Source organism: Solanum tuberosum, unplaced genomic scaffold, assembly GCF_000226075.1.
Source record: "Solanum tuberosum cultivar DM 1-3 516 R44 unplaced genomic scaffold, SolTub_3.0 scf00191, whole genome shotgun sequence".
NCBI classification, from domain to species: Eukaryota; Viridiplantae; Streptophyta; class Magnoliopsida; order Solanales; family Solanaceae; genus Solanum; species Solanum tuberosum.
The window spans coordinates 213121-226995 of NW_006239117.1; the positions used below are offsets into that span (position 1 = coordinate 213121).

The 13875-nt window shown below is 33.8% G+C and overlaps 1 protein-coding gene across 1 annotated transcript; it reads left to right on the top strand.

The window, feature by feature from the left end:
* Positions 1 to 3341: 3341 nt before the first annotated feature.
* Positions 3342 to 11385, top strand: LOC102602523 (histidine kinase 5). The gene is made up of 12 exons (XM_006355118.2): positions 3342 to 4282; positions 5158 to 5214; positions 5385 to 5612; positions 5796 to 5889; positions 5986 to 6192; positions 6636 to 6766; positions 7134 to 7183; positions 7529 to 7890; positions 8208 to 8311; positions 9185 to 9985; positions 10554 to 10727; positions 11008 to 11385. The coding sequence occupies exons 1-12, from the start codon at positions 3557 to 3559 to the stop codon at positions 11128 to 11130; spliced, it is 3057 nt and encodes a 1018-aa protein (XP_006355180.1). The 5' UTR covers positions 3342 to 3556; the 3' UTR covers positions 11131 to 11385.
* The last annotated feature ends 2490 nt before the right edge of the window (positions 11386 to 13875 follow it).

The window sequence follows — 13875 nt, forward strand, 5'->3', positions numbered from 1 at the left end:
AATTAGATTATGTATTTTAATTGTCTAAACCAATGTAAAACTAAAGAACAAATATTCAATATTATTGTCATTCTTAGTGTTGAATTGATTTTCTTTTTGCATTAGTATTAATTTGATTTTGATTTAAGTTTTATTATAATTATCAACATCTATGAACTATAATCTTTATTGTACCATTCCGAATTCTAAGTTTTAAACTTGAAATAATATATTAAAAGATAAAAATTATGAAATAGTATAAGAAATATTTTAAAATTATATCAAAGTAAATATTTTTATGTATAAAATAAAATTTTAAAATTACATATATAATGTCGGGTTGGTTTTTTTTTAGTTAAAACCAAACCAACCCAAATATAGTTGGGTTTTTTTTCCAATACCAAATCAAGTCAAACCAAACCACTATTAGAGTTTTTTTTTCCGATTTGACTCGATTTGCGATTTGGTTCGATTTTCGGTTCGATTTTGCACACCCCTAATTATGATTCATATCATGCACATCTTATTATATCCTATTAAGACTAAAAAAAATTGTCTAACATACCATGTATGATATTTCAAGTACTCTATGTAAGGGTGAAATAAGTTCAACTAGTCATAAAATTCAAAAGAAATTGTTGGATCTTTTGTAAAATATAAGTAATATAGATCAATGATATATATATCGAGAGTAACACGTGGAGATCATGTTATTCAAATGTCTTCAAGTGTGTATCACAATGATAAATGAGTAATGATAACTCTATTTATAGATTGAAAAATTAGTTACTATATTAAATACCGAAATTAATAGATACAATATAAATGTACATATATAGGTAATAGGTGTGATATTAAAAACGTTGTCGGGAGTGATTCACAAGGTGAGGCTAGCAAAGTGTTTGCTCAAGGCATCCAAAATTTTGAGGCTTAAAAAATTTTTAATAGTGATTTTAATTTCACTTTAAACAATATTGAAAATTATAAAAAAAAAATATAAAATTTAAATTAGATAAAAAAGAAAGTAGGATTATCTATTTTTTGTCAAAAATATTTTAGAACTTTGAATTAAATAACTCAAATCTTTATGTTAATAAGTAAAAAAGTTTACAAAAACATATAAGTTAATGTATTGCAAGCAAATGACTATTTTCTTATTAACTGTAATTATTTCTTACTCTTATAAATAATAATATTATTATGTGAAGTTAAACACTTAAGGACTTTCAAGAATACTACACTAAAAACAAGTAGAATCTAAGAATAAAAAGACAACTCTAAGTTTATATTATCTTTGTGTATATTTTTAATATTTTTTACCGTAATTTGACTTTAAACCACTAATTTTACTAATTAATTTGAAAATGACGAAATAATCATTTTTTTAATGAATTCGACAGTATCAAATGATGACTTGATTCTAAACAATGATGATAATGAAGATGACAGAGTGACGGATAAAATGACATGGAAAAGAAGAAGAAGTGAACAATAAAACAAAAGTCTAAAACAGGAAAATAGAGTAAAAATTCACCTTGAAAATTGAGTTGTCGATCAAGAAGATTGAACAAGTTTGTTTCTCTAACTTTTTGTTTTACAACAATTGCATATATACAATGTAATTATACCAGCAATTGCATAGTGTTCTAAGCAAAGAGCGAATGAAGTTTATTTTTAGCATGATTTTTTAAAATTATTTATTTAAGTATAATAATGAAACGCAGTGTTAAATTGGACATAATTCCAACAAATTAAAAAAATAAGTAAAATAGAAGTAAATAATAAAGATATTTTTAAGTTAATAAAAGAAGTAAATACAATTCTAATCCAATTTTTCATTTGTTTAAAAAGAAATTAATTCAGAATTGTTTGATTTTTATCATACTCGTCTTGCATATTATCGACTAAAAAAAGGTAAATTAAAAGAATCAAATTCGATATCATTATAATGTTTTTTTTTTCACCCTATAAAATGAAAATTTTAATTTACTTGATGAATTTATAGAAGATGGAATTGTGGCAACACCCAAAGTAGAAGGTGTTTGGTTGTAAATTGATACTAATCATTGGACAACGCATATACTATAAACAAGTCAAACAACAGATAGATAGAGAGAGAAGTGACTAAAAAATATAGATATAGAGAGCGTGAAATACACGCGCGTTGAAAGTGCGTGACCTCGTAAAAGGCGGGGAGCAACTCGTCGTCTCCAATTTAAAAAAACAAAAAACAGAGTGATCCCTTTCTGTCTAATTGACACCACAAAATAGTAACAAAAATTACTACTACAACTATATTATACTCTCTCACTACCAGCTAAATCATTTCTTCTTAAACAATTACAAAACAAGAGAGAGAAACAAACTTTTTTTTTTTAGAGAGAGAAAACAGAGTTCTTGAAGGTTTTTTTTTTGGCTAAAAGAGTACTATGAATGTAACCAGAAAAATTTAAAATGGGGGCGGGGTTTTCACTGTATAAAAAATTGAAATAAAATTAAACATAATACGAAGACTTACAAAAGGCACATGGCTTCTTGAGTTTGGTCTCCACATATTTTTTGTTTTTCACAAATTAGTATTATTTTTTCTTTTGCTTTCACATGGTCTCCTTTTACATTCTTCATAATGGTCCAAAGGTTTTGGGTATTATTTTTATTTTTGACTGAGCACTTTCAAGAGATTCTTTCAGATCTACAGTGAAAACAAGGGTGGGTGTTCTCTAAATTTTCATAACCAACTTTCTTCTTCTTCTGGTTTTGGTTCAATGGAAAGTTATTTCAAGAATTCTTGAAAATAAAGAAAGGTGGCTCTACTTTAATGCAATTTGGTTGACTTTGGTATATGTGTACGTGAAATTTGATCTCAATCTCAATTTGCCACATTTCCATTGGAATATGCAATTTGATTTTGCTTATTGTATGATGAATGAGTTGATAGATGATTCATGAATATTTTTCAAGTTTTTCTCTGCTGAATTATTAATCTTAAATATATGTCCCACCTCAATTATGTTGTTGAATTGTATTCTTTATATTCTTGTTGGAGGTTGCACTAAAGGGTGAATCTTTTTTTATTCTCTCTTTCCACCTCATTTCATTGCTCCAGTTGAATGCATAGCTTTAAGTTGTTGGTAGTTTTTCTGAACAGTTTAAATCATAATCTTTTGATTGCAGAAGAATTTTTTACATCAAATGATTGTCATTTTTTTTTAGCTTCTGTTGTAGTAATAATAATAAAAGAATGGCAAAGTTGATGTTTTTCATTAATTATCTGTGATGAAGCAAAAGGGATGATGTTAAAAAGATTTCATATCCCATATTTGGATCTTAATAAAAAAAGTGGGCGTTTGTTGAAATCTCTGTGAGAGATTCAGCTTTGTGTATATTTATCCAATAGGGATCAATACACTCATCTTTCTTGATCATTTTGTTTGCAGATGTTGAGCTAAACTTATATGGTGTTGAGGATCTTATTGAAAATTCGATTCAGTTAAGCTCAGATGCGAGAATTGTTGCTTGAGAGCTACGTTAAGCAATAGTTTGACTTTCTAGTTGTATGTAACATAATAAGTCGAAGATGGTTTGCGGGATGGAAAGTGATCAAACAGAGTACATGGAGATGGAAGTAGAAGTACTTTCGTCGATGTGGCCTGAAGATATGAATGAAAATGGAAAACAATTCAATATAGATTGGCCAGGAGAAGACCAAGATATGTTGGAGGAGGTTAATATCAATGAGGATTCCACCATAGTTGATTTCAAGCGCCTTGTGGAACTTACTAATTATAGCGAAAAAGGGTCATCTCAATTGGCTTACTTGGTGAAAAATTGGGAATATAAACAGGAAAATGCTGTAAGGCTACTTAGAGAAGAGCTTGACAATCTTAGCAAGCAACAACAAGAATCAGAGCTCAAGAAATTGGAGATATTGGAGAAGTATCAATTCGAGGAAGAACGATATGGAGGTGATAAGCGTCCAATATCTATATTGGATGAAGAATTGAAGAGATACATATTCCAAGAGGCTCCTAGGAAAAGGAATGATGTGAAAATTCAAGATAAACTAGAAATAGATGCTGAGTATGACAGTATAAAATACTGGAGGCAGAGAGCTACACATTTGGAGAAGTTGTTGGAAACGAGTGCTCAACGGGAGCAAATACTAACTGAGAAATTGCAGGAAAGCATAGAAAATCTTGAAAGACAGTCCTCTCCTGTGGAAGAATTATCTCAGATTCTGAAAAGAGCAGATAATTTCTTACATTTTGTCCTCCAGAATGCACCGGTTGTCATCGGCCACCAGGTCAGTTGTCATTTGGAATAATTTGATGAGTATTCACTTACCTAAATTGGAAATGCTGCCAATTTCTTGTTCTAGTTCTGTAGATGTTACCTTGTTATGTCCTCATATTTTACAAAATTCCAACAGATTTTTTTTCTCTTCTTAACTTTTTATTTCTTCAGTCTAGTACAAACATTGGATAAATCAAGTACTTGGGCTATAGTCAACTACTTAATTTGGTTAATTGGTATAAAGCCATTGTACAAACACTTTCTCTATACTACTAACACTACCATCTGTTGCCTGGGACATATGAAGCTCGTGGATGTTGTTAATTAAAACCACGAATCTCCAACCAATCGAAATAGCAAGAAAGGTGGTAATAATTGATGCTTGTATGGTGGTCTTCTTTGCATTACCTTTTAGGTTCAACTTAAGCCAGATAAGGGAGTAATCAAAAATATTCTTGTCAAACGTCTTGTAGTGTTTGTTTGCATCAGTTGCAAGTGTGAGAAAGTCCTGGCTTCCAGTGTAGTCCAATTGATGTCAGTAGAAAATTCAAGCTACATGGAGTTAGTGTCGAAAAACAGTCTAACTCCCATTCCTCAGTTATTGTAAGAGACAAAAATTTGATCGGATATCTCCACATACCTCAATGATCTGATAAGTTTTTCTGCTCGAATATTAGAAGCGATTGGGATGATGACATTTTCATTCTACTTATTCCCTCAACCCCTCTTCCTTGATACAATCGCCCTCATTTGTAAACAGATGTTGGATCATTTCCAAATCATTTTTAACCTCTATATAATTCTCCTCAACTATTTTAAAGGCATACTATTTATTGACATAATATGTTTTGAAGAAACTAAGTGTTCTGATATTCTTTTGTGCAGGACAATGAGTTACGCTATCGTTTTATCTACAATCATTTCCCAAGTTTGCGTGAAGAGGTATATCAACCTTAATATGCTTTAGAGCTTCTCCTTCAAAATGTGAAGTTGCTCAATATTCTTTTGGAGCGGAATCAATATCTTTCTATAATCCATCAGTTCACTTTGATGAAATTTCTTCGACATTTAGAATCTGGTACGTGTTTTCCTCAATCATCCTCATCTTTCAGGACATCATTGGCAAAACAGATGTAGAGATTTTTACTGGTGCTGGTGTAAAGGAATCTCAAGACTTCAAAAGAGAGGTTTTGGAACGGGGAATACCGGCAAAGAGGGAAATTACATTTGACACAGGATTATTTGGGTCAAAGACTTTTTTAATATATGTTGAACCTGTGTTCAGTAAGGCAGGGGAGACCCTTGGAGTAAATTATATGGGAATGGAGATAACTGATCAGGTGAGTTAGATTCTTTACCATTAACTCTAGGTTCTTCACCGGTTACTCTTCTTGGTACTCAGCAGTAATTTTTGCAAGGAAGCTTGAGTTCTGATGTTCAAAACATCAGTTTAAAGAGCTGATACCATGTTATATACTCTCTCTTCATGGAAGCTTAGTAGCAATGTCATGGTTAAAATGCAGGTAAGGAAAAGAGAAAAAATGGCAAAGCTGCGCGAAGAGATAGCTGTACAGAAGGCCAAGGAGACTGAACTTAACAAAACTATTCACATAACAGGTTCCTTTTTAACATATTATAGGCTTTATGCACATATATGAAGTCAGCTGCTAGAAGAATAAACATCACTAAGGTTATATACTTCATTTGTTACAGAGGAAACAATGCGAGCGAAACAAATGCTTGCAACCATGTCCCATGAGATTAGATCTCCTTTGTCAGGAGTTGTCAGCATGACCGAGATTCTTTCTACCACAAAACTGGACAAGGAACAGCGTCAGCTTGTGAATGTAATGTTGTCTTCAGGAGATTTGGTTCTTCAACTAATAAATGACATCCTTGACCTTTCCAAAGTTGAATCAGGTTTAATTTCATTCTCTTCTCTTTTTCATTGCAGTATTTGCTAAAAATATTTGTTGTGATCTCTTAGATGTTTGTATTTGGATGTTCTACGAATCGTGTAGATCTAGTTTTAACTCTGTCTATCTTAGGAATGAATTCCATGAGTTTTTCATTGGCACGCTTGGCTGGGATAGTTGAAGGACATAGCTCAATAGTAGAATAGCTTAAGAATAGAGTTCAATCCCAAAGTGACCTTTCTATGTTATATTTTCTTTTCTATGTGTAGATTTCCTTTTGGATTAGCCAAGTTCCTACTCTCTGGAATTTTCCCTAAACAAGATTTAGTGATTTTGTTTCTTGTCTTAGCATCAATAACTACATATATGATTTTGTTTTTGTCTTAGCAGTAATTAACTACATTAACTTGGTTGTCCTGAAAAAAGGTTAGTCTAATTCTTGTTCAGGAGTAATGAAGTTGGAAGCCACAAAATTCCGACCAAGGGAGGTTGTTAAGCATGTCTTGCAAACTGCAGCAGCATCACTACAGAAAATATTAACATTGGAAGGCCACATTGCTGAAGATGTTCCCATTGAGGTAAGATTTCTCATGAATTATAAGAACATGACAACAAAAACCCGAGAGCATCGGTATTCTTTTTTCCCATACCAAGACCGACCTTACTGTCATTCACTAATGAGCAACCAATTGAAGAGGAAACTTTTTAATTACTTTCTATTATTCCTTCAAGTACGCGAGTGAGATGAGTGCTATGGAAGAGGTTGCAAAATTGGGAAAAATTTTGTACTTGATTCTCGACCTCGACTCTTTGCAGTACTGATTCAGAAATTTGACACACTAAAACTATGTCTAACTGCTTCTTCCCCCCACCCCCACCCCCCTCCTTACATCTCTGTAGTTTATCTTTTATGAGCTTCCTACTGAAGAGTTTTCCTTAAATCAGGTTGTCGGGGATGTATTAAGAATTCGCCAGATTCTCACGAACTTGATCAGGTATGAAAATCATTTGGTGGATGAAGGCCTCTGTGATGCTATCTTTAATGCTAATAATGCTTGTCAGTCAAAACATCTACTGCATATTCTGATTTCTTCTTAAGTCTTGCTCTCATTTTCTGCAAATGAGAGATGTCTCCACAATGGAAATGAAATGAAATAACTTCTGTTGCTTGAGCATGCCAATTGTAGCATCTTGTTATTTCATAGTACTGTACCAGAGAGTTAACTTTTTCCCCTTGTGTCGTAAAAGCACTTAACTTTCTCCAACTTCTTTCTGAAAGTTCCCCATAAATAACTGTATCGAAGACATAGGAAACCTGAGTAGTTTCTTATGTTATGCAGCAATGCTATAAAATTTACTCATGAAGGGAAAGTTGGTATAAAGCTGTATGTGGTTCCCGGGCCATGTCCTGATGTGAAACAAGGATCCCATAAGAGGATGGCTTCTGATCATTCAAAGGTTTTAGCAAAGATATGTAAGGAAGATAAGTGTACATCACCATCTCACAACGCCCTTGATCGTAAAGGCTCTGGTGGATGCAAAGATGCCGATGGTGAAAACGAGAGATTGATGCAGAACGGGGAGGGCAACTATTCAGAACAAAATGGAGCTTCTATAGAAGATGAAGTGGATGATCCAAATCAACAGGAAACAACTGTGTGGATACGTTGTGATGTTTATGACACTGGGATTGGAATACCAGGTACTTACAAACTCAGCTTTCCCATGACCTGGTTGCTGATCCATAAACTTCATGGATACCTTTGACCTTATTTTGTATAAAGTTTATGCTTAATGCATTGACAGTGTAAAATTTGCTCAAAATATTATGTTAGAGTAACTTTCCACATGAGGTCTGACATGATAACTTGGAAATTAGAGCAATAATTTGCTATAACCGGTTAACTTGCACTGATGGTGTAAAAAGTTACACCGTCAGTGAATATAACATATAACTCTTCTAATATCTTTAGCTTTTTTTTCTTACTGTTGCTAAGCCAGTTTTACCTTGATTAACAGAAAATGCTATACCCACTCTATTCAAGAAATATATGCAAGTCGGAGCAGATACTGCTCGGAAGTATGGTGGGACAGGACTAGGATTGGCCATTTGCAAACAACTGGTAATTTTCAAGACCTTCTAAATTCCATTTGATTTCAACTTTGTTTTTGAACAGAAGTTCAATGATTTAAATATGTTCCATTGAGAAAATTTTGGAGAAATGCAAAGGATGCTGTTCTACTAGGATCGTCTTGGCAAGCCTTCCATTATTTGAGGTTACTGCATCCTATTTATGATTGGATCTTGTCAAGACAATCCAAACAAATGTAGGATGATGAACCTAGTAGGACGACCCAATTTCTTCAAATGTAGGATGACGAACCCAAGGGCCGACTCATGTTCTTTTGAAAGTTCCTTAGACTTTTAGAGTTCTCAAAAAGGATGAATGCAGAGTAATTGAAGTGTGTTCTCAATAATGAGAAAGAGCCTAATGATAGGATAAATCAGCTAGTACTCAAGTTGATATTCTTTGATAATTTGACTTTTGTGGATTTTTGGCCATAACATTACTTGTGAAAATATGCCTTTACTTCACAATGTAGTGGCAAATTGTTAAGTTACATTCCTCACATTGAGTCATGGGACCTTTTACATTACATGGCATAGTCTTCTATCTTATCTTGGTTCATCTGAACTAGTATGCTATGTTTCTCTGACTCTTCAAGAATGTCGACGGGTGCTTGTCAAATCCTTCAAAAGTAGAGCATTTTTGAAGGATCCGACACGGGTGCTGCATCATTTTTGGAGAGTCCGAGCAACATAGTTAGTAAGTTGTTTTTTCTTAGCAAGCATCATTTTATTGTCCACAAGTATTACCACATTTTAGTGCAACTCAAATTTTGTCATAACAATCTTGACTTATACTGAAATGACTTTTGCAAAATTGTCTATGATATTAGTACTTACCTTGACCCCTCATATTCTAATTGAACAGGCTGAGCTTATGGGAGGTCATATGACTGTATCTAGCAAAGAGCACCATGGATCTACCTTTACATTTATTCTACCTTACAAAGTTTCACCTGTATGTGATAGCTCGGATGATAATGAAGAACTCACCGAAATGGATAATCATGATACTTCTTCTGAAGGAAATGATGATGATATAAATTCCGGTTTTTTCCAATTCCAACCGCGCACTTTAGGTTCTCTGTTTTCTTCTCATAGTTCTGGAAGAGCCACAAAACTTTCACCAAACGGTTTTGGGTATAACACTTTGAATAAGACTAATGGATTTCAAGTGAACTCCCATTCTTTCCCTTTAGATAGCAATACATCAAAAGAGACAGGTTCAGTAGAAGATGCATGTTCAGTAGCTGATGCTGTTGAGACATGTTCTGATCCTGAATCTTCATTCAAACACACCCGAAATTCTGGCAATCCAAGCACGTCTGGTAGAGAACAAAAGATTAACGGTGTTTTAGATCATACCCCTTGTTTATCTTCCCCTAATTCAGAAACTACAAACAGTGATCAGGGTGAAATTACAGAAAAAATAGAAAAAAGTCATATACAGGAACAACCTGATAGAAGTTCTGAGTGCTCTTCTAGCAAGGATGCACAAATTTCAAAAACCTCTTTGAAACCCAAAATCCTCCTTGTAGAAGACAACAAAATACTTGTGATGGTAACACGTTCGATGATGAAGCAGTTGGGTCATGACATAGATATAGTGAATAATGGAGTAGAAGCTTTGCGTGCTGTTCAACGCCACAGATATGACCTCATTCTAATGGTACGTTAACTGAACATTTGGTTTTCTTTCGTTTAAGATTTTGTTTGTTGCATGGTGGCTCATAACTCACTTAATGTCCTACACATGCATGTTTATTGTTCATTTCAATATCAATTGCTGCAGTGGCAGATCCAGAATTTATACATTGTGGGTTCTGATATGTATAGCTAACTCTTGTTTCCCACGCATGTACATAGAGTTTAACCCCAAAATGTTAGGTTCTACTGAACTCACGAACGCTGATTGGATCCACCACTGATCTGTTATACTGTTGATTAATGAGACTCCTTGAACATTTAAATAACAGAAGGTTAAGACTAGGAACTTTCCTCATCTTTTGGTCCATAAGTAGAGGTTAGATCTTAATCAATCCAGTCTCCAGATAATAAACGTAGCACGAGGGGATAATGCACTTTCTAGTCCAGTGTTTGCAGCAGATGACATATACCAATAACTTAGCGGAATATTTACTTGCTCTCAGGCTCTACATAGGCTTACATTTTGTATCAAATATTAGTCAGGGAGGAATTCATGCTAACTTGTGCTGGTCATTATTTTATTTATGCAGGATGTATGCATGCCAGTCATGGATGGACTTCAAACTACAAGATTGATACGATCATGTGAAGAATCTGGTAACTGGGATGCAGCAAAAGATGCTGGCATTGATGAAGAGGTTTCTCCTTCAAATTCCTTACAGAGAAGTGATGAATCCTCCACGAAACGTATTCCTATAATTGCAGTAAGAACATACACTCTAAATGCCTTAATTGCCTGTGCTTTACAGCCTCTATACTTCCATATTATCTCTTGCTTGCTCCATTTCTCTCTCTGTTGCCTGTGCCTTTACAATATCATTCTTACAATTCAGAAAAATGTCTATAAATTGTGATCAAGTTAGCTTCATTTGCAAAATCAGGCTATTGAAGTTTAGCCTTGTTTTTTTTGTTGTGTCATACAACCTTTTGTTCCATCAATTTTCTGCTGCAGCTAACAGATGCAACTCGTTTACTTTATCGCAGATGACAGCCAATGCAATATCGGAAAGTGCAGAAGAGTGTTATGCAAATGGTATGGACTCTTTTGTATCAAAGCCAGTAACACTTCAAAAATTAAAAGAGAGTCTACAACAGTATCTACCATGACATCTTTTCTTGTAAATGAATGCACCTGTACAGGAATAGAAAAACAAAAAAAAAGAAAGAATGTGTTAGGAAATTTTGTACTCAAGTTGCTGTGCTTCTAGTTGTCTTGTTCAGAATGATGTACATTAATAGTCTGCCTTCTGTTCCTCTACTAGTCCTCATAGCAGCAGCAAATCACATATCTGAAACTCATGTATCTGGACTTACCAAAATGGAAAAGTTTTTTTTATATGAATTCCATTGAAGAGGGAATAAGTCATGAGGATCATTATGTATCACTATGTGTGACATATTTTCAATCAACTCACTCTATTTACTATCCCGACTTGCTTGGGATTGAGGCATTGTTGTTGTTTACACTCCACTCCATTCCCCAGAAACTAAAATAATGAGCAGCTATATATGTATTAATACCAATCATAATGACAATCTCTAACTTCACAAGTAGCATTTATCAAAAGAAGCCAACTCCCACGACCTAGTCTAGACATGTAAAAGGACTTCTAAATAGAGTAATATAAGAAAAGACACAACTTTCGCCGCAAAAAGAGGTGCAAAAGTTGATGATGATTACTCACCGCTCTACATAAGAAACTTCAAGTCAACCTGCAATAGACTACACTCCAGAAGGATACAGCAAGAGTATTACCAGTACACCACACGTACTAGTAAGCATTATTGGTCGATCAGGGTTAGGTCACACGACATAACATAAAAATTACAAGTTCAATATGAAAATTCTATACAATAACTAACACCCTCATTCACCTTTGATTAATAGCCTAACCATCAAAATTCTTTAATTAACATGATAAGTATATTCGATAAATCAAGTAATACCAATGATCAAATAGCACCAAGATAATATATAACCAAGCATACAACAACCATTCTCCTATTATGCCGATAATTCTACGACCTAACGGACCATGACAAGTTACAACCAACGAAAACAATATTATAACAAAATCCCACATCATACCAACTTAGATTATAAAAGTCATAAATCAATTCAAGAATATGCAAGACTCGACCTCACAAGTCATAACAATCATATCATAATATAATTTTTAAATATATAAATTTTGTTTAAGAAAATGCAAAGATACCTTATTCGAATTCAGCCTGAAAATTATATAGCTTGTCCTTGTACACAAAATAGTGTGGCACTAAATAGTATAACCCGGAAAAAACATTTGATAAATTCAACCATTCAAGTGTCGGTACAAATGAACACAAGTACTACAACAATAAACTCAAATGTTTTGAGTATATTACTTTTCGAGCTATTCATGTCATATATTTTTGACAATATAATTCCAATAACTTTTAGCAAGCATCAGAAATATATGTGATTTTCCTTCTTTTCTATTTAGTTGTCATTATTTTAGGTTTTAAGCCTCTTGCGAAACTAAATAAGTTTGATTAACTAATTTGATAATGTGTCCATAAAATATTTACGGGATTAGATACATTTTTTAAATAATAATAATATATGTTTATGTTGGAATATACGCGGACACCAGTGATCACAGGACCAGGTCCCCGACATAATGAAAGTGCAGAAAATAAATAGCACAACGTAAAAACAGGCACAAGAGTTTTACGTGGAAACCTCCTTCCTCAAGGGAGTAAAACCATGACCTGTCACACATGACTTTCAAACTGTTTTCACTAATCTTTTCAAGCAAAAGCGAAACACAGTTTACACCACAACAATGAGATTAACCTCCTAATCTCACACTAAGTAATACCACCTATTACTTAACTGAGCCAAAGCAATGCCTGCATTGCCCACTATACTAACCCTCAACGATTAATATGGACTTTTACAATAAGACACAAAGTTACTCCTAACTATGTTCTTACAAAGATTCACACAAATTTTGAAACGTTTCTAACACAAGTGAAACGGATCCTACAAGTTAAGCACAAATACAAACAATCAAGAACATCAATAGGTACGGAAAGCACTCCTTCAGTTGATCAGGTCCTTGCTGTATGTGTTCTTGTGCTTGAGTTCTTCCTTGAAGATGGTCTTCTCTTTTAAGCTTATGAGTTTTTGTTTGCCAAATCTTGAGTTTGTGTTTTTGAGAAGAGACTATATAAAAATAAACACAAACTCCTTGAGACGACCCTATTGGCTGAAAGTCTGCTGTTTAGAAAAGTTGTGCACCTACCACATCAGAGGTGACAACTTTTCTGACAGCTGTCTTGTCACCTTTTCATACGCAATCTTGCAGGGACCATGTAAGATCCCGTAGTTTTTTTCTCTAATCGTGCATAATATATGTGGCGTAGTATGGCATGGTTATATGAGGTGTATATGACTTTGTATCGTACATTGGAGATTAAGATTGCAAGTAGGTGGTAATATCAAGGAACTAAACTAAAGTTTTAGGTCAAAGGAACCCCTCAAACAAAGTTCATGAGAAAAGAAATGGCTCGGGTAGAACTTCGCCCGTTTGAAAGGTTTAACTTGTCCCATACCTTGTGGATAAGCCTATGAGTGTAAAACATGCTAAGAATAGTGTGTTATGAGGTATTATAATAGCACAAGGGTCGTATGTTAAGTTTGGAAGTCAAGAAAATTAGTGAAACTAAAGTCGGCAAAAGTTATCGAAGTTTCTCTAATAATATTTTCTTAACTTTGGGTAAAATGTCTTGGATGTTTTCTCTCACTATACAAAGGGTTAGAAGGCCTATCACCCATTAAATCGAAGGCCTACGAGTCTAGTTTGAAAT

Excerpts from the sequence above, each read along its gene's own strand:
- LOC102602523 (XM_006355118.2), top strand. The coding sequence starts at position 3,557 with ATGGTTTGCGGGATGGAAAGTGATCAAACAGAGTACATGGAGATGGAA. Across the intron at positions 4,283-5,157 it reads CGGTTGTCATCGGCCACCAG|GACAATGAGTTACGCTATCG; the intron begins GTCAGTTGTCAT and ends TCTTTTGTGCAG. Across the intron at positions 5,890-5,985 it reads CAAAACTATTCACATAACAG|AGGAAACAATGCGAGCGAAA; the intron begins GTTCCTTTTTAA and ends CATTTGTTACAG.